Source organism: Oncorhynchus gorbuscha, linkage group LG13, assembly GCF_021184085.1.
Source record: "Oncorhynchus gorbuscha isolate QuinsamMale2020 ecotype Even-year linkage group LG13, OgorEven_v1.0, whole genome shotgun sequence".
NCBI classification, from domain to species: domain Eukaryota; kingdom Metazoa; phylum Chordata; class Actinopteri; order Salmoniformes; family Salmonidae; genus Oncorhynchus; species Oncorhynchus gorbuscha.
In genome coordinates, this window is record NC_060185.1 from 101419595 (window position 1) to 101443823 (window position 24229).

Below are 24229 nucleotides of genomic sequence, written 5' to 3' on the forward strand. Positions count from 1 at the left end.
GAGTTCCGAACTGCCTCTGGAAGCAACGTCAGCACAATAATTGTTAGTCGGGTGCTTCGTGAAATGGGTTTCCATGGCATAGCAGCCACACACAAGCCTAAGATCACCATGCGCAATGACAAGCGTTGGCTGGAGTGGTGTAAAGCTCAACGCCATTGGACTCTGGAGCTGTGGAAACGTGTTCTCTGGAGTGATGAATCACGCTTCACCGTCTGACAGATTAATCTGGGTTTGGCGGATGCCAGGAGAACACTACCTGTCCCAATGTATAGTGCCAACAATAAAGTTTCGGGCCCCTTAGTTGAAGTGAGGGGAAATATTAATGCTACAGCATACAATTACATTCCAGAATTCCAGAATGTGCTTCCAACTTTGTGACAACAGTTTGGGGAAGGCCCTTTCCTGTTTCAGCATGGCAATGCCCCATGCACAAAGCGTGGTCCATACAGATATGGTTTGTCGAGATTGGTGTGGAAGAACTTGCTTGGCCTGCACAGAACCCAGCCCTCAACCGATTAGGCGTCCACATATCTTTGGAGATTGCATGGCGGTGTGCTCCATTTTATATACCTGTCAGCAATGGGTGTGGTTGAAATAGCCAATTTGAAGGGTTGTCTATATACACACATACATGCATACATACAGTGAATTCGGAAAGTACATACAAAACACATTTTCCTTAGTTACATAAGTATTCAGACTGTTTGCTATGAGACTCAATTGAGCTCAAGTGCATCCTGTTTCCATTGATTAATTATCATTGTTTGTACAACTTGATTGGAGTCCACCTGTGGTAAAGTAAATAGATTGGACATGATTTGGATAGGCAAACACCTGCCTATATAAGGTCCCACAGTTGACAGTGCATGTCAGAGCAAAAACCAATCCATGAGGTCAAATAAATTGTCCATAGAGCTCCGAGACAGGATTGTGTCCAGGCACAGATCTGGGGAAGGGTACAAAAAAATCTGCAGCATTGAAGGTCCCCAAGAACACAGTGGCCTCCATCATTCTTGAATCCCCAAGAACACAGTGGCCTCCATCATTCTGCAGCATTGAAGGTCCCCAAGAACACAGTGGCCTCCATCATTATTAAATGAAAGAAGTTTGGAAACACCAAGGCTCTTCCTAGAGCTGGTCGCTCAGCCAAACTGAGCAATCGAGGAAGAAGGCCCTTGGTCAGGGAGGTGACCAAGAACCCGATGGTCACTCTCACAGAGCTCCAGAGTTCCTCAGTGGAGATGGGAGAACCTTCCAGAAGCACAGCCATCTCAGCACTCCACCAATCAGGACTTTATAGTAGAGTGGCCAGACAGAAGCCACTCTTTAGTAAAAGGCAAATGACAGCCCTCTTGGAATTTGCCAAAAGGCACCTAAAGGGCTCTCAGACCATGAGAAAGAAGATTCTCTGTTCTGATGTAACCAAGATTGAAGTCTTTGGCCTGAATGCCAAGTGTCACATCTGGAGGAAACCTGGCACCATCCCTAAGGTGAAGCATGGTGGTGGCAGCATCATGTTGTGGGGATGTTTTTACAGCAGCAGGGACTGGGAGACTAGTCAGGATCGAGGGAAAGGTGAATGGCGCAAAGTACAGAGAGATCCTTGATGAAAATCTGCTCAGGACCTCAGACTGAGGCAAATGTTCACCTTCCAACCAGACAACAACCCTAAGCACACAGCCAAGACAACGCAGGAGTGGCTTCCGGACAAGTCTTTTTGAATGTCCTTGAGGTGCCCAGCCATAGTCCGGACTTGAAACTGATCGAACATCTCTGGAGAGATCTGAAAATAGCTGTGCAGCGACGCTCCCCATCCATCCTGACAGAGCTTGAGAGGATCTGCAGAGAAGAATGGGAGAAACTCCCCAAATACAGGTGTGCCAAGCTTGTAGCGTCATACCCAAGAAGACTCCAGTCTTTAATCGCTGCCAAAGGTGCTTCATCAAAGTACTGAGTAAAGAGTTTGAATACCTATGTAAATGTGATATTTCACTTAAAAAATAAATAATAATAATAAAAATTCGAACCAGTTTTTGTTTTGTCATTAAAGTAATGATGGACTCTCGTTTCTCTTATTTGAGCTGTTCTTGCCGTAATGTGTTTTTTTTTACCAAATAGGGATATCTTCTGTATACCAACCCTACCTTGTCACAACACAACTGATTGGCTCAAACACACAACTAATTTGCTAAAACGCATTAAGAAGAAATTAAATTCCACAAATTAACTTAACAAGGCACACCTGTTAATTGAAATGCGTTCCAGGTGACTACCTCATGAACCTGGTTGAGAGAATGTCAAGAGTGTGCAAAGCTACTTTGAAGAATCTCAAATATAAAATATATTTTGATTTGTTTAACACTTTGGTTACTACATGATTCATGTGTGATTTCATAGTTTTGATGTCTTCACTATTATTCTACAATATCAAAATAAAGAAACCCTGGAATGAGTAGGTGTGTAAGCTTTTGACTGGTACTATATACATGCATGCATACATATATTACCGTTCAAATGTTTGGGGTCACTTTGAAATTTCCTTGTTTTTGAAAGAAAAGCACATTTTTTGCCCGCTAAAATAACATCAAATTGATCAGAAATACAGTGTAGACATTTGTTAATGTTGTAAATTACTATTGTAGCTGGAAACAGCTGAGTTTTTATGGAATATCTACATAGGCGTACACATCCTGACTGATGGCAGCCCATTCTTGCATAATCAATGCTTGGAGTTTGTCAGAATTTGTGGGTTTATGTTTGTCCACCCGCCTCTTGAGGATTGACCACAAGTTCTCAATGGGATTAAGGTCTGGGGAGTTTCCTGGCCATGGACCTATAATATCGATGTTTTGTTCCCCGAGCCACTTAGTTTTCACTTTTGCCTTATGGCAAGGTGCTCCATCATGCTGGAAAAGGCATTGTTGGTCACAAGACTGCTCCTGGATGGTTGGGGAGAAGTTGCTCTCGGAGGATGTGTTGGTACCATTCTTTATTCATGGCTGTGTTCTTAGGCAAAATTGTGAGTGAACCCACTCCCTTGGCTGAGAAGCAACCCCACACATGAATGGTCTCAGGATGCTTTACTGTTGGCATGACACAGGACTGATGGTAGCGTTCACCTTGTCTTCTCCGGACAAGCTTTTTTCCGGATGCCCCAAACGATCGTAAAGGGGATTCAGAGAAAATTAATTTACCCCAGTCCTCAGCAGTCCAATCCCTGTACCTTTTGCAGAATATCAGTCTGTCCCCACTGTTTTCCCTGGATTTGCTCCTTTGCTGCCCTTCTTGACACCAGGCCATCCTCCAAAAGTCTTCGCCTCGCTGTGCATGCAGATGTACTCAACTCACACCTGCCTGCTGCTATTCCTGAGCAAGCTCTGTACTGGTGGTGCCCCGATCCCGCAGCTGAATCAACTTTAGGAGACGGTCCTGGCGCTTGCTGGACTTTCTTAGGCATCCTGAAGCCGCCTTCACAACAATTTAACCGCTGTCCTTGAATTTCTTGATGATTCGATAAATTGTTGATTTAGGTTCAATCTTACTGGCAGCAATATCCTTGCCTGTGAAGCCCTTTTTGTGCAAAGCACTGATGAAGGCTCGTTTCCTTGCAGGCAACCATGGTTGACAGAGGAAGAATAATGATTCCATGCACCACCCTCCTTTGAAGCTTCCAGTCTGTTATTTGAACTCAATCAGCATGACAGAGTGATCTCCAGCCTTGTCCTCGTCAACACTCACAGCTGTGTTTAACAGGGCTGAAATGCAGTGGAAATGTTTTTTGGGGATTCAGTTCATTTGAATGGCAAAGAGGGACTTTGCAATTAATTGCAATTCATCTGATTACTCGTCATAACATTCTGGAGTATATGCAAATTGCCATCATACAAACTGAGGCAGCAGACTGTGAAAATGAATTAATTCTCTAAACATTTGGCCATGACTGTAGCGTGAGTGATTTATTTCAGCTTTTATTTCATCACATTCCCAGTGGGTCGAAAGTTTACATACACTCAATTAGTATTTGGTAGCATTGCCTTTAAATTGTTTATCTTGGGTCATATGTTTCGGGTAGCCTTCCACAAGCTTCCCACAACAAGTTGAGTGAATTTTGGTCCATTCCTCCTGACAGAGCTGGTGTAACTGAGTCAGGTTTGTAGGCCTCCTTGCTCACACACGCTTTTTCAGTTCTGCCCACAAACTTTCTATAGCATTGAGGTCAGGGCTTTGATGGCCACTCCAATACCTTGTCTTGTCCTTAAGCTATTTTGCCACAACTTTGGAAGTATGCTTGGGGTCATTGTCTATTTGGAATACCCATATGCGACCAAGCTTTAACTTCCTGATTGATGTCTTGAGATGTTGCTTCTATATATCAACATAATTTTCCTCCCTCATGATGCCATCTATTTTGTGAAGTGCACCAGTCCCTCCTGCAGCAAATCACCCCCACAACATGATGCTGCCACCCCCGTGCTTCACGGTTGGGATAGTGTTCTTCGGCTTGCAAGCCTCCCCCTTTTTCCTCCAAACATAACGATGGTCATTATGGCCAAACAGTTATATTTTTGTTTCATAAGACCAGAGGACATTTATCCAAAAAGTACTATCTTTGTCCCCATGTGCAGTTGCAAACCATAGTCTGTCTTTTTTATGGTGGTTTTGGAGCAGTGGCTTCGTCCTTGCAGAGTGGCCTTTCAGGATATGTCGATATAGGACTCATTTTACTGTGGTGGTAGTAGTGGTAGTAGTGGTGGTAGTAGTGGTGGTAGTGGTGGTAGTGGTGGTGGTAGTAGTGGTGGTAGTAGTGGTAGTGGTAGTAGTAGTGTGGTGGTGGTAGTAGTAGTGGTGGTGGTGGTAGTGGTGGTAGTAGTGGTAGTAGTGGTGGTGGTGGTGGTAGTAGTGGTAGTAGTGGTGGTAGTAGTAATATAATAATATAATATATGCCATTTAGCAGACGCTAGTAGTGGTAGTAGTGGTGGTGGTGGTGGTAGTAGTGGTAGTAGTGGTGGTAGTAGTGGTGGTGGTAGTAGTGGTAGTAGTGGTGGTAGTAGTGGTGGTAGTAGTAGTGGTAGTAGTGGTGGTGGTGGTAGTAGTGGTGTTAACTATGTGTCTCTCTCTCTCCAGACCTGGGTAGGCAACAAGAGGCGGAAGCTGGCCTCCAGGGCGGACCAGAACACAGGCATGTCCCACTCCAATCACAGCCTGGCTACGGGAGCTCTGTCCAACCACATGTTAACGGGCGGGGCTCTAGTGGCGGGCGCAATGCTGACAGGGGAGATGGCGGCAGCTCAGAATATCCAGAGAGGATCCTCCCACCTCCCTCCCTCCTCTTCCTCCTCCTCTCGTCTCAGCTCTGTCAACAACAACAACGATGTCATCCTGACAGGGATTTACTCTCTAGGCTCCACTTCTCGTTCCCAGCCCACTGTTAAGCCCCTCTCCTGTCACTCTGACCTTGAGCTCCCTGTAGATGTCCAACAAACTCTGCTCAACCAATCACAGCACAGGAGGAATAGTTCTGTCTCCTCCCCCCTCCAGCTCCACTCTAGATCGGGTACCATGTCACTTCCTCGCTGTAAACCCCTCTCCCTCTCCTCTTCCCCCTCCTTCTCCTCATCCCCCTCCTTCTCCTCATCCCCCAGCCGCCCCATCCACTATCTGTCCAAGAGGTGTGGTTTCACAACTGGTGGGGCAGGGTGGGCAGTAGGAAGGGCTGGGTCAGGGAGGGGGGTACCTCAGAGCTGGGCTAGACAGTATGGTTCTCTCCAGTCCGGCCCCTGTCCCTCCCAGCTCCAGCCCACGCCTCACTCCAACCCCCAGACTCCCCAACCTCACCCCCCAAGGCCCCATCCTTCCAACCCTCCCCCTTCAGACCACTCCCCCCGCATTCATCAGGTCTTCAGCATATTAGAGAGGGGGGAGGGGGAGGGACTAGGACAAGGACAGCCTTCTGATAACAGCAGGCAAGAGAGACACAGACAGTCTACCCGCCCTTTGGACGCTATTGGCTGCCTCTCAATCGCCATGGAGACGGGTGATGAAGAGGATGAGTGGCGGAGGGAGGAAGAGTTATCCAACATGGCTGCTACGACACACGGGGACCTCCAGAGAGGCCAGGGGGTGAGGGACAGCCTCAGCCCCAGCAGCGAACAGGGATCTGGGGGTAGAAACCTCACATCCCCCTCCCTGGTCCTCAGCAGCTCCAGGCCTGGTCCATATCCTCGGGACAGCTACCCAGTTACTACAAAACTACAGACCTCCCCTAGTATACAGGTAGGGGTTCATCCTCCCCTCTCACCACTCCCCTCCTCTCCCCTCTCACCTCCTCTCCCCTCTTTCCTCCTCTCCCTTCTTTCCTCCTCTCCCTTCTCTTCCCCTCCCTCTCCCCCCCCTCCTCCCCCCCCTCTCCCCCTCCTCTCCCCTCTTTCCTCCTCTCCCTTCTTTCCTCCTCTCCCCTCTTTCCTCCTCTTTCCTCCTCCCTCCTTTTCTCACCACCTCCCTCCTACTATTTCCTCCTCTCTCCTCCTCCTCTGCTCCTCCCTTCTTCTCTTTCCTCCTCCCTTCTCCTCTTTCCTCCCTCATCCTCTTTCCTCTTCACCTTTCCTCCTCCCTTCCCCTCTTTCCTCCTCCCTTCTCCTCTTTCCTCCTCCCTTCTCCTCTTTTCTCTTCCCTCCTCTTTCCTCCTCACCTCTCCTCCCCTCTTTTCTCCTCCCTCCTCCTCTTTCCTCCTCCCTTCTCCTCTTTCCTCCTTCTCTTTCCTCCCTCCCCCTCTTTCCTCCTGCCTCCTCATTCCCTTCTCCTCGTTCCTCCCTCCCCCTCTTTCCTCCTCCTTCCTTCTCTTTCCTCCTCCCTCCTTCTCTTACCTCCCCTCCCCTCTTTCCTCCTCTCCCCTCTTTCCTCCTCTCCCCTCTTTCCTCCTCTCCCCTTTCCACCTCCCTCCTCCTCTTTCCTCCTCCCTCCCTCCTTCTCTCACCACCTCCCTCCTACTATTTCCTCCTCCTCTCTCCTTCCCTTCCCTCCTCGCCTCTTTCCTCCTCACCTTTCCTCTTCACTATTTCCTCTTTCCTCCTCCCTTCTTCTCTTTCCTCCTCCGTCCTTCTCTTTCCTCCTCTCTCCTCCTCTTTCCTCCTCCCTTCTCCTCTTCCCTCCTCCCTCCTCCTCAACCTCCACCCTTCTCCTCTTTCCTCCCCCTCCTCTTTTCTCCCCCCTCCTTCTATTTCCTCCTCCCTTCTCTGTCCTCATACCTCCTCCTCCCTTCTCCTCTTTCTTCTCCCTCCTCCTCCCTCTTCCTCCTCCCTCCCCCTCTTTCCTCCTCCTTCTCCTCCCTCCTCCCTTCTCCTCTTTCCTCCTCCCTTCTCCTCTTTCCTCCTCCCTCCCCCTCTTTCCTCCTCCCTCCTTCTCTTTGCTCCTCCCTTCCTCTTCCCTCCTCCCTTCTACTCTTTCCTCATCCCTTCTCTTTTCTCTTCCTCCTCCTCTTTCCTCCTCACCTCCCTCCCCTCTTTTCTCCTCCTCTCCTCCTCTTTCCTCCTCCCTTCTCCTCTTTCCTCCTTCTCTTTCCTCCCTCCCCTCTTTCCTCCTGCCTCCTCATTCCCTTCTCCTCGTTCCTCCCTCCCCTCTTTCCTCCTCCTTCCTTCTCTTTCCTCCTCCCTCCTTCTCTTACCTCCCCTCCCTCCTCTCCCCTCTTTCCTCCTCTCCCTTTCCACCTCCCTCCTCCTCTTTCCTCCTCCCTCCCTCCTTCTCTCACCACCTCCCTCCTACTATTTCCTCCTCCTCTCTCTTCCCTTCCCTCCTCGCCTCTTTCCTCCTCACCTTTCCTCTTCACTATTTCCTCTTTCCTCCTCCCTTCTTCTCTTTCCTCCTCCTCCTTCTCTTTCCTCCTCTCTCCTCCTCTTTCCTCCTCCCTTCTCCTCTTCCCCCCTCCCTCCTCCTCAACCTCCTCCATTCCTCCTCTTTCCTCCCCCTCCTCTTTTCTCCCCCTCCTTCTATTTCCTCCTCCCTTCTCTTGTCCTCATACCTCCTCCTCCCTTCTCCTCTTTCCTCCTCCCTCCTCAAACCGCTTCCTCCTCCCTTCTCCTCATTCCTCCTCCCTTCTCCTCATACCTCCTCCTCCCTTCTACTCTTTCCTCCTCCCTCCTCCTCAAACCTCCTCCCTTCTCACCTTTCCTCCTCCCTTCCCCTCTTTCCTCCTCCCTTCTCCTCTTTCCTCCTCCCTTCTTCTCTTTCCTCCTCCCTTCTCTTTTCTCTTCCCTCCTCCTCTTTCCTCCTCATCCTCTTTCCTCTTCACCTTTCCTCCTCCTTCCCCTCTTTCCTCCTCCCTTCTCCTCTTCCTCCTCCCTTCTCCTCTTTCCTCCTCCCTTCTCTCTTTCCTCCTCCCTCCCTTTCCTCCTCCCTTCTCCCCTCCTCCTCCCCCTTCTCTTTCCTCCCTCCCCCACTTTCCCCCTCCCTCCTTCTCTTTCCTCCTCCCCTCCTCTTTCCTCCCTCCCCCACCCCCCTCCCCTCCTCTTTTCTCCCCCTCCTTCCTATTTCCTCCTCCCTTCTCTGTCCTCATCCTCACCTCCTCCTCCTTCTCCTCTTTTCCTCCTCCCTCCCTCCTCAAACCTCTTCCCTCCTCCCTTCTCCTCATTCCTCCTCCCTTCTCCTCTTTCCTCCACCCTTCTCCTCTTTCCTCCTTCCTCCCTCTTTCCTCCTCCCTTCTCCTCTTTCCTCCTCCCACCTCTCTTTCCTCCCCCTCCTTCTCTTTCCTCCTCCCTCCTACTCTTTCCTCCTCCATCCTACCTTTCCTCCTCCCTTCTCCTCTCCTTCCTTTCCTCCCTCCTCCTCTCCTCTTTCCTCCTCCCTCCCTTCTCCTTTCCTTCCCTCCTCCTCTTCCTCCCTCATCCTCCTTCCTCTCCCTTTCCTCCTCCCTTCCCCCTCTTTCCTCCCCTCCTCTCCTCTTTCCTCCTCCTTCTCCTTTTCCTCCTCCCTTCTCCTTTCTCTTTCTCCTCCCTTCTCCTCTTTCCTCCTCCCTTCTCTCTTTCCTCCTCCCTTCTCTTTCCTTCCTCCTCCCTCTTCCTCCTCCCTCCTCTCTTTCCTCCTCCTCTACCTTTCCTCCTCCCTCCCTCTTTCCTCCTCCCTTCTCCTCTTTCCTCCTCCCTTCTCTTTCCTCCTTCCTTCTCCTCTTTCCTCCTCCCTCCCCTCTCTTTCCTCCTCCCTCCCTCCCCTCTTTCCTCCTCCCTTCTCCTCTTTCCTCCTCCCCCCTCTCTTTCCTCCCTCCTCTTTTCCTCCTCCTCCTCCTCTTTCCTCCTCCCTTCTCTTTCCTCCTCCCTCCCCCTCTTTCCTCCTCCCTCCTCCTCTTTCCTCCTCCCTTCTCCTCTTTTCCTCCTCCCTTCTCTTTCCTCCTTCCTTCCTCCTCCTCCCTCCCTTCTCTTTCCTCCTCCCTCCTCTTTCCTCCTCCCTCCTTCTCTTTCCTCCTCCCTTCTCCTCTTTCCTCCTCCTCTTTGCCTTCTCTTTCCTCCTCTTCTCCTCCTCCTCCCTTCTCCTCTTTTCCTCCCTTCTCCTCTTTCCTCCTCCCTCCTCCTCTTTCTCCTCCCTCCTCCTCTTTCCTCCTCCCTTCTCCTATTTTCCTCCCTCCCTCCCTCTTTCCTCCTGCCTCCTCATTCCTTCTCCTCCCTCCCTCCCCCTCTTTCCTCCTCCTTCTTCTCTTTCCTCCTCCTCCCCTCCTTCTCTTCCTCCTCCCTCCCTCCCTCCCCTCTTTCCTCCTTCCCTTTTCCTCCTCCCTTCCCCCTTTCCACCTCCCTCCTCCTCTTTCCTCCTCCTCTCTCCTTCCTCCCTTCTCCCTCTTTCCTCCTCACCTTTCCTCTTCACTATTTCCTCTTTCCTCCTCCCTTCTTCTCTTTCCTCCTCCGTCCTTCTCTTTCTCCTTTCCTCCTCTTTCCTCCTCCTTCTCCTCTTCCTCCTCCCTCCTCCTCAACCTCCACCCTTCTCCTCCTCCCCCTCCCCTCTTTTCCTCCCCCCCTTCTATTTCCTCCTCCTTCTCTGTCCTCATACCTCCTCCTCCCTTCTCCTCTTTCCTCCTCCCTCCTCTCAAACCTCTTCCCTCCTCCTTCTCCTCTTTCCTCCTCCCTTCTCCTCTTTCCTCCTCCCTTCTCCTCTTTCCTCCTCCCTCCTCCTCTTTCCTCCTCCCTCCCCCTCTTTCCTCCTCACTCCTACTCTTTGCTCCTCCTTCTACTCTTCCCTCCTCCCTTCTACTCTTTCCTCATCCCTTCTCTTTTCTCTTCCCTCCTCCTCTTTCCTCCTCACCTCTCCTCCCCTCTTTTCTCCTCCCTCCTCCTCTTTCCTCCTCCCTTCTCCTCTTTCCTCCTTCTCTTTCCTCCCTCCCCCTCTTTCCTCCTGCCTCCTCATTCCCTTCTCCTCGTTCCTCCCTCCCCCTCTTTCCTCCTCCTTCCTTCTCTTTCCTCCTCCCTCCTTCTCTTACCTCCCCTCCCCTCCTCTCCCCTCTTTCCTCCTCTCCCCTTTCCACCTCCCTCCTCCTCTTTCCTCCTCCCTCCCTCCTTCTCTCACCACCTCCCTCCTACTATTTCCTCCTCCTCTCTCCTTCCCTTCCCTCCTCGCCTCTTTCCTCCTCACCTTTCCTCTTCACTATTTCCTCTTTCCTCCTCCCTTCTTCTCTTTCCTCCTCCGTCCTTCTCTTTCCTCCTCTCTCCTCCTCTTTCCTCCTCCCTTCTCCTCTTCCCTCCTCCCTCCTCCTCAACCTCCTCCATTCTCCTCTTTCCTCCCCCTCCTCTTTTCTCCCCCTCCTTCTATTTCCTCCTCCCTTCTCTTGTCCTCATACCTCCTCCTCCCTTCTCCTCTTTCCTCCTCCCTCCTCAAACCGCTTCCCTCCTCCCTTCTCCTCATTCCTCCTCCCTTCTCCTCATACCTCCTCCTCCCTTCTACTCTTTCCTCCTCCCTCCTCCTCAAACCTCCTCCCTTCTCACCTTTCCTCCTCCTCTCCCCTCTTTCCTCCTCTCCCTTTCCACCTCCCTTCTCCTCTTTCCTCCTCCCTTCTCCTTCTCTCTTCCCTCCTCCTCTTTCCTCCTCCTCTTCTTCCTCTTCCCTTCCTCTTTCCCCTCACCTTTCTCTTCACTATTTCCTCTTTCCTCCTCCCTTCTCCTCTTTCCTCCTCCCTCCTCCTCTTTCCTCCTCCCTCCTCCTCTTTCCTCCTCCCTCCTCCTCTTCCTCCTCCCTCCTCCTCTTTCCTCCTCCCTTCTCCTCTTTCCTCCCCCCTCCTCTTTTCTCCCCCTCCTTCCCTCCTCCCTTCTCTGTCCTCCTTTCCTCCTCCTCCCCTCCTCTTTCCCCCTCCTCCTCAAACCTCTTCCTCCTCCCTTCTCCTCTTTCCTCCTCCCCTCCTCTTCCTCCTCCCTTCTCCTCTTTCCTCCTCCCTCCCCTCTTTCCTCCTCACTCCCCTTTGCTCCTCCCTTCTACTCTTCCCTCCTCCCTTCTCTCTTTCCTCATCCCTTCTCTTTTCTCTTCCCTCCTCCTCTTTCCTCCTCACCTCCCCTCCCTCTTTTCTCCTCCCTCCTCCTCTTTCCTCCTCCCTTCTCCTCTTTCCTCCTTCTCTTTCCTCCCTCCCCTCTTTCCTCCTCCTCCTCATTCCTCTTCTCCTCGTTCTCCCTCCCCCTCTTTCCTCCTCCTTCCTTCTCTTTCCTCCTCCCTCCTTCTCTTACCTCCCCTCCCTCCTCTCCCCTCTTTCCTCCTCTCCCCTTTCCACCTCCCTCCTCCTCTTTCCTCCTCCTCCCTCCTTCTCTCACCACCTCCCTCCTACTCTTTCCTCCTCCTCTCTCCTTCCCTTCCCTCCCTCGCCTCTTTCCTCCTCACCTTTCCTCTTCACTATTTCCTCTTTCCTCCTCCCTTCTTCTCTTTCCTCCTCCGTCCTTCTCTTTCCTCCTCTCTCCTCCTCTTTCCTCCTCCCTTCTCCTCTTCCTCCTCCCTCCTCCTCAACCTCCTCCATTCTCCTCCTTCCTCCCCTCCTCTTTTCTCCCCCTCCTTCTCCTTTCCTCCTCCCTTCTCTTGTCCTCATCCTCCTCCTCCCTTCTCCTCTTTCCTCCTCCCTCCTCAAACCGCTTCCCTCCTCTCTTCTCCTCATTCCTCCTCCCTTCTCCTCATCCTCCTCCTCCCTTCTCTTTTCCTCCTCCCTCCTCCTCAAACCTCCTCCCTTCTCACCTTTCCTCCTCCCTTCCCCTCTTTCCTCCTCCCTTCTCCTCTTTCCTCCTCCCTTCTTCTCTTTCCTCCTCCCTTCTCTTTTCTCTTCCCTCTCCTCTTTCCTCCCTCATCCTCTTTCCTCTTCACCTTTCCTCCTCCCTTCCCCTCTTTCCTCCTCCTCCTTCTCTCTTTCCTCCTCCCTTCTCCTCTTTCCTCCTCCCTTCTCCTCTTTCCTCCTCCCCCTTCTCTTTCTCCTCCCCCACTTTCCTCCCCCTTCTCTTTCCTCCTCCTTCTCTTTCCTCCTCCCCCCTCCCCCTCCCCTCTCTTTCCTCCCCCTCCTTCTCCTCCTCCCTTCTCTCCTCTTTCCTCCTCCCTCCCTCTCCCTCTTTCCTCCTCCCTCCTCCTCAAACTCTTCCCTCCTCCCTTCTCCTCATTCCTCCTCCCTTCTCCTCTTTCCTCCACCCTTCTCTCTTTCCTCCTTCCTTCTCCTCTTTCCTCCTCCCTTCTCCTCTTTCCTCCTCCCACCTACTCTTTCCTCCTCCCCTCCTCTCTTTCCTCCTCCCTCCTTCTTTCCTCCTCCATCTCTTTTCCTCCTCCCTTCTCCTCTTTCCTCCTTCCTTCTCCCTCTTTCCTCCTTCCTTCTCCTCTTTCCTCCTCCCTCCCTTCTCTTTCCTCCTCCCTTCTCCTCTTTCCTCCTCTCTTTCCTCTCACCACCTCCCTCCCCTCTTTTCCTCCTCCCTTCTCCTCTTTCCTCCTCCCTTCTCCTCTTTCCTCCTCCCTTTCCTCTTTCACTCCTCCCCCTTCTCCTCCCTTTCTCTTTCCTCCTTCCTTCTCCTCTTTCCTCCTCCCTCCTCCTCTTTCCTCCTCCCTTCTCCTCTTTCCTCCTCCCTCCCTCTCTTTCCTCCTCCTTCTCCTCTTTCTCCTCCCTCCTTCTCTTTGCTCCTTTCTCTTTCCTCCTCCCTTCTCCTCTTTCCTCCTCCCTTCTCCTCTTTTCTCTTCCCTCCTCCTCTTTCCTCCTCACCTCTCCTCCCCTCTTTTCTCCTCCCTCCTCCTCTTTCCTCCTCCTTCTCCTCTTTCCTCCTTCTCTTTCCTCCCTCCCCCTCTTTCCTCCTCCTCCTCATTCCCTTCTCCTCGTTCCTCCCTCCCCCTCTTTCCTCCTCCTTCCTTCTCTTTCCTTCCCTCCTTCTTTCCTCCCCTCCCCTCCTCTCCCCCTTTCCTCCTCCCCCTCTTTCCTCCTCTTTCCACCTCCTCCTCCTCTTTCCTCCTCCCTCCCTCCTTCTCTCACCACCTCCCTCCTACTATTTCCTCCTCCTCTCTCCTTCCCTTCCCTCCTCGCCTCTTTCCTCCTCACCTTTCCTCTTCACTTCCTCTTTCCTCCTCCCTACTTCTCTTTCCTCCTCCGTCCTTCTCTTTCCTCCTCTCTCTCCTCTTTCCTCCTCCCTTCTCCTCTTCCCTCCTCCCTCCCCCCACCTCCACCCCTTCTCCTCCCTCCCCCCCCTCTTTTCTCCCCCCTCCTTCTATTTCCTCCTCCCTTCTCTGTCCTCATACCTCCTCCTCCCTTCTCTCTTTCCCCCTCCCTCCTCCTCAAACCTCTTCCCTCCTCCCTTCCCCTCTTTCCTCCTCCTTCTCCTCCCTCCTCCCTTCTCCTCTTTCCTCCTCCCTTCCCTCTTTCCTCCTCCCTTCTCCTCTTTCCTCCTCCCTCCCCCTCTTCCTCCTCACTCCTTCCTCCTCCCTTCTCTTTCCCTCCTCCCTTCTCTTTCCTCTCCCTTCCTTTTCTCTTCCCTCCTCCTCTTTCCTCCTCCCTCTCCTCCCCTCTTTCTCCTCCCTCCTCCTCTTTCCTCCTCCCTTCTCCTCTTTCCTCCTCCTCTCTTTCCTCCTCCCCTCCTCTTTCCTCCTCCCTCCTCATTCCCTTCTCCTCCTCCTCCCTCCCCTCTTTCCTCCTCCTCCTTCTCTTTCCTCCTCCCTCCTTCTCTTCCTCCCCTCCTCTCCCCTCTCCTCCTCTCCCCTCCTCCCTCCTCCTCTCCTCCTCCCTCCCTCCTTCCTCCCATACCTCCCTCCTTCTATTTCCTCCTCCTCCTCTCTTCCCTCCTTCCCTTCCCTCCTCCCTCTTTCCTCCTCCCTTTCCTCTTCACTTTCCTCTTTCCTCCTCCCTTCTCTTTCCTCCTCCCTTCCTTCTCTCTCCTCCTCTTTCCTCCTCCCTTCTCCTCTTCCCTCCTCCCTCCTCCTCAACCTCCTCCATTCTCCTCTTTCCTCCCCCTCCTCCCCCTCCTTCTCCTTTCCTCCTCCTTCTCTCTCCTCCTTCCTCCTCCCTTCTCCTCTTTCCTCCTCCCTCCTCTCCTCTTTCCTCCTCCCTTCTATTCTTTCCTCCTCCCTTCTCCTCTTTCCTCCTCCCTCCCCTCTTTCCTCCTCCCTTCTCCTCTTTCCTCCTCCTCCCACTCTTTGCTCCTCCCTTCTCCTCTTCCCTCCTCCCTTCTACTCTTTCCTCCCCCTTCTCTTTTCTCCTCCCTCCTCCTCTTTCCTCCTCCCTCTACTCTCTCCTCCCTCCTCTTTTCTCCTCCCTCCTCCTCTTTCCTCCTCCCTTCTCCTCTTTCCTCCTTCTCTTTCCTCCTCCCCCTCTTTCCTCCTCCTCCTCATTTCTCCTCTTCCTCCCTCCCTTCTCCTCTTCCTCCTCCTTCCTCCTTTCCTCCTCCCTCTTCTCTTTGCTCCTTTCTCTTTCCTCCTCCCTTCTCTCTTTCCTCCTCCCTTCTCCTCTTTCCTCCTCCTCCTCTTTCCTCCTCCCTCTCCTCCTCTTTCTCCTCCCTCCTCCTCTTTCCTCCTCCCTCCCTCTTTCTTTCCCTCCTCCCCTCTTTCCTCCTCCTCATTCCCTTCTCCTCCCTCCCTCCCCCTCTTTCCTCCTCCTTCCTTCTCTTTCCTCCTCCTCCCCTTCTTCTCTTCCTCCTCCTCCTCTCCCCTCTTTCCTCCTCCCTCTTTCCTCCTCTTTCCTCCTCCCCTCCCTTTCCTCCTTCCCACCTCCCTCCTACTTTTCCTCCCTCCCTCTCCTTCCTTCCTCCTCCCCTCTTTCCTCCTCACCTTTCTCTTCACTATTTCCTCTTTCCTCCTCCCTTCTCCTCTTTCCTCCTCCCTTCTCTTTCTCTTTCCTCCTCCCTCCTCCCTTCTCCTCTTTCCTCCTCCCTCCTCCTTCCTCCCTTCTCCTCTTTCCTCCCCCTCCTCTTTTCTCCCCCTCCTTTCCTCCTCCCTTCTCTTGTCCTCTTCCTCCTCCCTTCTCCTCTTTCCTCCTCCCTCCTCCTCTTTCCTCCTTCCCTCCTCCTCCCTTCTCCTCTTTCCTCCTCCCTTCTCTCTTTCCTCCTCCCTTCTCCTCTTTCCTCCTCCCTTCTCCTCCCTCCTCCCTCCCCCTCTTTCCTCCTCACTCCTCTCTTTGCTCCTCCCTTCTTCTTCCCTCCTCCCTTCTACTCTTTCCTCATCCCTTCTCTTTTCTCTTCCCTCCTCCTCTTTCCTCCTCCCTCTCCTCCTCTTTTCTCCTCCCTCCTCCTCTTTCCTCCTCCCTTCTCCTCTTTCCTCCTTCTCTTTCCTCCCTCCCCTCTTTCCTCCTGCCTCCTCATTCCCTTCTCCTCGTTCCTCCCTCCCCCTCTTTCCTCCTCCTTCCTTCTCTTTCCTCCTCCCTCCTTCTCTTACCTCCCCTCCCCTCCCTCTCCCCTCTTTCCTCCTCTCCCCTTTCCACCTCCCTCCTCCTCTTTCCTCCTCCCCCCTCCTTCTCTCACCACCTCCCTCCTACTATTTCCTCCTCCTCTCTCCTTCCCTTCCCTCCTCGCCTCTTTCCTCCTCACCTTTCCTCTTCACTATTTCCTCTTTCCTCCTCCCTTCTTCTCTTTCCTCCTCCGTCCTCTTTTCCTCCTCTCTCCTCCTCTTTCCTCCTCCCTTCTCCTCTTCCCTCCTCCCTCCTCCTCAACCTCCTCCATTCTCCTCTTTCCTCCCTCCTCTTTTTCTCTCCCTCCTTCTATTTCCTCCTCCCTTCTCTTGTCCTCATACCTCCTCCTCCCTTCTCCTCTTTCCTCCTCCCTCCTCAAACCGCTTCCCTCCTCCCTTCTCCTCATTCCTCCTCCCTTCTCCTCATACCTCCTCCTCCCTTCTACTCTTTCCTCCTCCCTCCTCCTCAAACCTCCTCCCTTCTCACCTTTCCTCCTCCCTTCCCCTCTTTCCTCCTCCCTTCTCCTCTTTCCTCCTCCCTTCTTCTCTTTCCTCCTCCCTTCTCTTTTCTCTTCCCTCCTCCTCTTTCCTCCCTCATCCTCTTTCCTCTTCACCTTTCCTCCTCCCTTCCCCTCTTTCCTCCTCCCTTCTCCTCTTTCCTCCTCCCTTCTCCTCTTTCCTCCTCCCTTCTCCTCTTTCCTCCTCCCTCTCCTCTTTCCTCCTCCCTTCTCCCTTTCCTCCTCCCCCTTCTCTTTCCTCCCTCCCCCACTTTCCCCCCTCCCTCCTTCTCTTTCCTCCTCCCCCCTTTCCTCCCTCCCCCACTTTCCCCCTCCCCCCCTCTTTTCTCCCCCCTCCTTCTATTTCCTCCTCCCTTCTCTCCTTCCTCCTCCTCCCTTCCCTCTTTCCTCCTCCCTCCTCCTCAAACCTCTTCCCTCCTCCCTTCTCCTCATTCCTCCTCCCTTCTCCTCTTTCCTCCACCCTTCTCCTCTTTCCTCCTTCCTTCTCCTCTTTCCTCCTCCCTTCTCCTCTTTCCTCCTCCCACCTACTCTTTCCTCCCTCCCTCCTACTCTTTCCTCCTCCCTCCTCTCTCAAACCTCCTCCATCTCACCTTTCCTCCTCCCTTCTCCTCTTTCCTCCTCCCTTCTCCTCTTTCCTCCTCCCTTCTCCTCTTTCCTCCTCCCTTCTCCTCTTTCCTCCTCCCTTCTTCCTTTCTCCTCCCTTCTCTTTTCTCCTCCCTCCTCCTCTTTCCTCCCTCATCCTCTTTCTCTTCACCTTTCCTCCTCCCTTCCCCTATTTCCTCCTCCCCTTCTCCTCTTTCCTCCTCCCTTCTCTCTTTCCTCCTCCCTTCTCCTCTTTCCTCCTCCCTTCTCCTCTTTCCTCCTCCTTCTCCCCTTTCCTCCTCCCCCTTCTCTTTCCTCCCTCCCCTCCTCTTTCCCCCTCCCTCCTTCTCTTTCCTCCTCCCCCGTTCTCTTTCCTCCTCCCTCCACTTTCCCCCTCCCCCTCCTCTTTTCTCTCCCTCCTTCTCTTTCCTCCTCCCTTCTCTGTCCTCCATCCTCCTCCTCCCTTCCTCCTCTTTCCTCCTCCCTCCTTCCTCCTCTTCCTCCTCCCTTCTCCTCATTCCTCCTCCCTTCTCCTCTTTCCTCCACCCTTCTCCTCTTTCCTCCTTCTCCTCTTTCCTCCTCCCTTCTCCTCTTTCCTCCTCCCTCCTCTCTTTCTCCTCCCTTCCTACTCTTTCCTCCTCCTCCTCTCTTTCCTCCTCCATCCTCTCTTTCCTCCTCCCTTCTCCTCTTTCCTCCTTCCTTCTCCTCTTTCCTCCTTCCCTTCTCCTCTTTCCTCCTCCCTCCCTTCTCTTTCCTCCTCCCTTCTCCTCTTTCCTCCCTCATCCTCTTTCCTCTTCACCTTTCCTCCTACCTTCCCCTCTTTCCTCCTCCCTTCTCCTCTTTCCTCCTCCCTTCTCCTCTTTCCTCCTCCCTTCTCCTCTTTCCTCCTCCCCCCTTCTCTTTGCTCCTTTCTCTTTCCTCCTCCCTTCTCCTCTTTCCTCCTCCCTTCTCCTCTTTCCTCCTCCCTCCTACTCTTTCCTCCTCCCTCCTACTCTTTCCTCCTCCCTCCTACTCTTTCCTCCTCCCTCCTACTCTTTCCTCCTCCCTTCTCCTCTTTCCTCCTCCCTTCTCCTCTTTTCTCTTCCCTCCTCCTCTTTCCTCCTCACCTCTCCTCCCCTCTTTTCTCCTCCCTCCTCCTCTTTCCTCCTCCCTTCTCCTCTTTCCTCCTTCTCTTTCCTCCCTCCCCCTCTTTCCTCCTGCCTCCTCATTCCCTTCTCCTCGTTCCTCCCTCCCCCTCTTTCCTCCTCCTTCCTTCTCTTTCCTCCTCCCTCCTTCTCTTACCTCCCCTCCCCTCCTCTCCCCTCTTTCCTCCTCTCCCCTCTTTCCTCCTCTCCCCTTTCCACCTCCCTCCTCCTCTTTCCTCCTCCCTCCCTCCTTCTCTCACCACCTCCCTCCTACTATTTCCTCCTCCTCTCTCCTTCCCTTCCCTCCTCGCCTCTTTCCTCCTCACCTTTCCTCTTCACTATTTCCTCTTTCCTCCTCCCTTCTTCTCTTTCCTCCTCCTCCTTCTCTTTCCTCCTCTCTCCTCCTCTTTCCTCCTCCCTTCTCCTCTTCCCTCCTCCCTCCTCCTCAACCTCCACCCTTCTCCCTTTCCTCCCCCTCCTCTTTTCTCCCCCCTCCTTCTATTTCCTCCTCCTTCTCTGTCCTCATACCTCCTCCTCCCTTCTCCTCTTTCCTCCTCCCTCCTCCTCAAACCTCTTCCCTCCTCCCTTCCCCTCTTTCCTCCTCCCTTCTCCTCTTTCCTCCTCCCTTCTCCTCTTTCCTCCTCCCTTCTCCTCTTTCCTCCTCCCTCCCCCTCTTTCCTCCTCACTCCTACTCTTTGCTCCTCCCTTCTACTCTTCCCTCCTCCCTTCTACTCTTTCCTCATCCCTTCTCTTTTCTCTTCCCTCCTCCTCTTTCCTCCTCACCTCTCCTCCCCTCTTTTCTCCTCCCTCCTCCTCTTTCCTCCTCCCTTCTCCTCTTTCCTCCTTCTCTTTCCTCCCTCCCCCTCTTTCCTCCTGCCTCCTCATTCCCTTCTCCTCGTTCCTCCCTCCCCCTCTTTCCTCCTCCTTCCTTCTCTTTCCTCCTCCCTCCTTCTCTTTCCTCCCCTCCCCTCCTCTCCCCACTTTCCTCCTCTCCCCTCTTTCCTCCTCTCCCCTTTCCACCTCCCTCCTCCTCTTTCCTCCTCCCTCCCTCCTTCTCTCTCCTTCACCTCCCTCCTACTATTTCCTCCTCCTCTCTCCTTCCCTTCCCTCCTCGCCTCTTTCCTCCTCACCTTTCCTCTTCACTATTTCCTCTTTCCTCCTCCCTTCTTCTCTTTCCTCCTCCGTCCTTCTCTTTCCTCCTCTCTCCTCCTCTTTCCTCCTCCCTTCTCCTCTTCCCTCCTCCCTCCTCCTCAACCTCCCCCTTCTCCTCTTTCCTCCCCCCTCTTTTCTCCCCCTCCTTCTATTTCCTCCTCCCTTCTCTGTCCTCATACCTCCTCCTCCCTTCTCCTCTTTCCCCCTCCCTCCTCCTCAAACCTCTTCCCTCCTCCCTTCCCCTCTTTCCTCCTCCCTTCTCCTCTTTCCTCCTCCCTTCTCCTCTTTCCTCCTCCCTTCTCCTCTTTCCTCCTCCCTTCTCCTCTTTCCTCCTCCCTCCCCCTCTTTCCTCCTCACTCCTACTCTTTGCTCCTCCCTTCTACTCTTCCCTCCTCCCTTCTACTCTTTCCTCATCCCTTCTCTTTTCTCTTCCCTCCTCCTCTTTCCTCCTCACCTCTCCTCCCCTCTTTTCTCCTCCCTCCTCCTCTTTCCTCCTCCCTTCTCCTCTTTCCTCCTTCTCTTTCCTCCCTCCCCCTCTTTCCTCCTCCTCCTCATTCCCTTCTCCTCGTTCCTCCCTCCCCCTCTTTCCTCCTCCTTCCTTCTCTTTCCTCCTCCCTCCTTCTCTTACCTCCCCTCCTCTCCCCTCTTTCCTCCTCCCTTCTCCTCTTTCCTCCTCCCTTCTTCTCTTTCCTCCTCCCTTCTCTTTTCTCTTCCCTCCTCCTCTTTCCTCCCTCATCCTCTTTCCTCTTCACCTTTCCTCCTCCCTTCCCCTCTTTCCTCCTCCCTTCTCCTCTTTCCTCCTCCCTTCTCCTCTTTCCTCCTCCCTTCTCCTCTTTCCTCCTCCCTTCTCCTCTTTCCTCCTCCCTCCTATTCTTTCCTCCTCCCTTCTCCCCTTTCCTCCTCCCCCTTCTCTTTCCTCCCTCCCCCACTTTCCCCCTCCCTCCTTCTCTTTCCTCCTCCCCTTCTCTTTCCTCCCTCCCCCCTTTCCCCCTCCCCTCCTCTTTTCTCCCCCTCCTTCTATTTCCTCCTCCTTCTCTGTCCTCATTCCTCCTCCCTTCTCCTCTTTCCTCCTCCCTCCTCCTCAAACCTCTTCCCTCCTCCCTTCTCCTCATTCCTCCTCCTTCTCCTCTTTCCTCCACCCTTCTCCTCTTTCCTCCTCCTTCTCCTCTTTCCTCCTCCCTTCTCCTCTTTCCTCCTCCCACCTACTCTTTCCTCCTCCCTCCTACTCTTTCCTCCTCCCTCCTACTCTTTCCTCCTCCATCCTCTCTTTCCTCCTCCCTTCTCCTCTTTCCTCCTTCCTTCTCCTCTTTCCTCCTTCCTTCTCCCTCTTTCCTCCTCCCTCCCCTTCTCTTTCCTCCTCCCTTCTCCTCTTTCCTCCCTCATCCTCTTTCCTCTTCACCTTTCCTCCTCCCTTCCCCTCTTTCCTCCTCCCTTCTCCTCTTTCCTCCTCCCTTCTCCTCTTTCCTCCTCCCTTCTCCTCTTTCCTCCTCCCCCCTTCTCTTTGCTCCTTTCTCTTTCCTCCTCCCTTCTCCTCTTTCCCCCCATCCTCCTCTTTCCTCCTCCCTCCTACTCTTTCCTCCTCCCTCCTACTCTTTCCTCCTCCCTCCTCCTCTTTCCTCCTCCCTTCTCCTCTTTCCTCCTCCCTTCTCTTTCCTCCTCCTTCTCCTCTTTCCTCCTCCCCCTTCTCTTTCCTCCTCCCTTCCCCTCTTTCCTCCTCCCTTCTCCTCTTTCCTCCTCCCCCTCTCTTTGCTCTTTCCTCCTCCTCCCTTCCACTTTCCTCCTCCCTTCTCCTCTTTCCTCCCTCCCTCCCCTCCTTCCTCCTCACTCCTGCTCTTTGCTCCTCCCTTCTATCTTCCTCCTCCTTCTCTCTTCCCTCTCCCTTCTCCTCTTTCCTCCTCCCTTCTCTTTTCTCTTCCCTCCTCCTCTTTCCTCCTCACCTCTCCTCCCCTCTTTTCTCCTCCCTCCTCCTCTTTCCTCCTCCCTTCTCCTCTTTCCTCCTTCTCTTTCCTCCCTCCCCCTCTTTCCTCCTGCCTCCTCATTCCCTTCTCCTCGTTCCTCCTCCCCCTCTTTCCTCCTCCTTCCTTCTCTTTCCTCCTCCCTCCTTCTCTTACCTCCCCTCCCTCCTCTCCCCTCTTTCCTCCTCCCTTCCCTCCTTCTCTCACCCCTCCCTCCTACTATTTCCTCCTCCTCTCTCCTTCCTTCCTCCCTCCCTCTTTCCTCCTCACCTTTCCTCCTCCCTATTTCCTCTTTCCTCCTCCCTTCTCCTCTTTCCTGCTCCGTCCTTCTCTTTCCTCCTCTCTCCTCCTCTTTCCTCCTCCCTTCTCTTTCCCTCCTCCCTTCTCCTCATTCCTCCTCCCTTCTCCTCTTTCCTCCTCCCTCTTCCCTCCTCCCTTCTCCTCATTCCCTCCTCCCTTCTCCTCTTTCCTCCTCCCTTCTCCTCTTTCCTCCTTCCTTCTCCTCTTTCCTCCTCCCTTCTCCTCTTTCCTCCTCCCTCCTCCTCTTTCCTCCTCCCTCCTACTCTTTCCTCCTCCCTCCTACTCTTTCCTCCTCCATCCCTCCTCTTTCCTCCTCCCTTCTCCTCTTTCCTCCTCCTTCTCCTCTTTCCTCCTTCCTTCTCCTCTTTCCTCCTCCCTCCCTTCTCTTTCCTCCTCCCTTCCCTCTTTCCTCCTCCCTTCTCCTTTCCTCCTCCCTTCTCCTCTTTCCTCCTCCCTTCTCTTTGCTCCTTTCTCTTTCCTCCTCCTCTTTCCTCCTCCCTTCTCCTCTTTCCTCCTCCCTTCTCCTCTTTCCTCCTCCCTCCCCCTCTTTCCTCCTCCCTTCTACTCTTTCCTCATCCCTTCTCCTCTTTCCTCCTCCCTTCTCTTTTCTCCCTCCCTCCTCCTCTTTCCTCCTCACCTCTCCTCCCCTCTTTCTCCTCCCTCCTCCTCTTTCCTCCTCCCTTCTCCTCTTTCCTCCTTCTTTTCCCTCCCTCCCCCTCTTTCCTCCTGCCTTCTCATTCCCTTCTCCCTCGTTCCTCCCTCCCCCCTTTCCTCCTTCCTTCTCCTCTTTCCTCCTCCCTCCCTTCTCTTTCCTCCTCCCTTCCCCTCTTTCCTCCTCCCTTCTCCACTTTCCTCCTCCCTTCTCCTCTTTCCTCCTCCCCTCTTCTCTTTGCTCCTTTCTCTTTCCTTCTCCTCTTGCCTCCTCCCTTCTCCTCTTTCCTCCTCCCTTCTCCTCTTTCCTCCTCCCTCCCCCTCTTTCCTCCTCACTCCTACTCTTTCCTCCTCCCTTCTACTCTTTCCTCCTCCCTTCTCCTCTTCCCTCCTCCCTTCTCCTCATTCCTCCTCCCTTCTCCTCTTTCCTCCTCAAACCTCTTCCCTCCTCCCTTCTCCTCATTCCTCCTCCCTTCTCCTCTTTCCTCCTCCCTTCTCCTCTTTCCTCCTTCCTTCTCCTCTTTCCTCCTCCCTTCTCCTCTTTCCTCCTCCCACCTACTCTTTCCTCCTCCCTCCTACTCTTTCCTCCTCCCTCCTACTCTTTCCTCCTCCATCCTACTCTTTCCTCCTCCCTTCTCCTCTTTCCTCCTCCCTCCTCCTCTTTCCTCCTCCTCCTGCTCTTTGCTCCTCCCTTCTACTCTTTCCTCCTCCCTTCTCTCTTTCCTCATCCCTTCTCCTCTTTCCTCCCTTCCTTTTCTCTCCTCCTCCTCTTTCCTCCTCACCTCTCCCCCTCTTTCTCCTCCCTCCTCCTCTTTCCTCCTCCCTTCTCCTCTTTCCTCTTCCTTTCCTCCTCCCCCTCTTTCCTCCTGCCTCCTCATTCCCTTCTCCTCGTTCCTCCCTCCCCCTCTTTCCTCCTCCTTCCTTCTCTTTCCTCCTCCCTCCTTCTCTTACCTCCCCTCCCCTCCTCTCCCCTCTTTCCTCCTCCCTCCCTCCTTCTCTCACCACCTCCCTCCTACTATTTCCTCCTCCTCTCTCCTTCCCTTCCCTCCTCGCCTCTTTCCTCCTCACCTTTCCTCTTCACTATTTCCTCTTTCCTCCTCCCTTCTTCTCTTTCCTGCTCTGTCCTTCTCTTTCCTCCTCTCTCCTCCTCTTTCCTCCTCCCTTCTCCTCTTCCCTCCTCCCTTCTCCTCATTCCTCCTCCCTTCTCCTCTTTCCTCCTCAAACCTCTTCCCTCCTCCCTTCTCCTCATTCCTCCTCCCTTCTCCTCTTTCCTCCTCCCTTCTCCTCTTTCCTCCTTCCTTCTCCTCTTTCCTCCTCCCTTCTCCTCTTTCCTCCTCCCACCTACTCTTTCCTCCTCCCTCCTACTCTTTCCTCCTCCCTCCTACTCTTTCCTCCTCCATCCTACTCTTTCCTCCTCCCTTCTCCTCTTTCCTCCTTCCTTCTCCTCTTTCCTCCTTCCTTCTTCTCTTTCCTCCTCCCTCCCCTTCTCTTTCCTCCTCCTTCCCCTCTTTCCTCCTCCCTTCTCCTCTTTCCTCCTCCCTTCTCCTCTTTCCTCCTCCCTCTTCTCTTTGCTCCTTTCTCTTTCCTTCTCCTCTTTTCCTCCCTTCTCCTCTTTCCTCCTCCCTTCTCCTCTTTCCTCCTCCCTCCCCCTCTTTCCTCCTCACTCCTACTCTTTGCTCCTCCCTTCTACTCTTTCCTCCTCCCTTCTACTCTTTCCTCATCCCTTCTCCTCTTTCCTCCTCCCTTCTCTTTTCTCTTCCCTCCTCCTCTTTCCTCCTCACCTCTCCTCCCCTTTTCTCCTCCCTCCTCCTCTTTCCTCCTCCCTTCTCCTCTTTCCTCCTTCTTTTTTCCTCCCTCCCCCTCTTTCCTCCTGCCTCCTCATTCCCTTCTCCTCGTTCCTCCCTCCCCTCTTCCTCCTTCCTTCTCCTCTTTCCTCCCCTCCCTCCCCTTCTCTTTCCTCCTCCCTTCCCCTCTTTCCTCCTCCCTTCTCCTTTTCCTCCTCCCCTCCTCTTTCCTCCTCCCCTCTTCTCTTTGCTCCTTTCCCTCCTTTCCTTCTCCTCTTGCCTCCTCCCTTCTCCTCTTTCCTCCTCCCTTCTCCTCTTTC

The 24229-nt window shown here is 53.6% G+C and overlaps 1 protein-coding gene across 2 annotated transcripts in view; it reads left to right on the top strand.

Annotated features, from left to right (window-relative positions):
* The window catches only part of LOC123994229 (highly divergent homeobox-like), a 77507-nt gene that overhangs the window by 47500 nt on the left and 5778 nt on the right, over window positions 1–24229 (top strand). For both annotated transcript variants that reach the window (XM_046296767.1, XM_046296768.1), the window contains one exon: window positions 5125–6273. In XM_046296767.1, coding sequence (XP_046152723.1) covers window positions 5125–6273 — 1149 coding nt within the window. The remainder of the gene's footprint in view (window positions 1–5124; window positions 6274–24229) is intronic.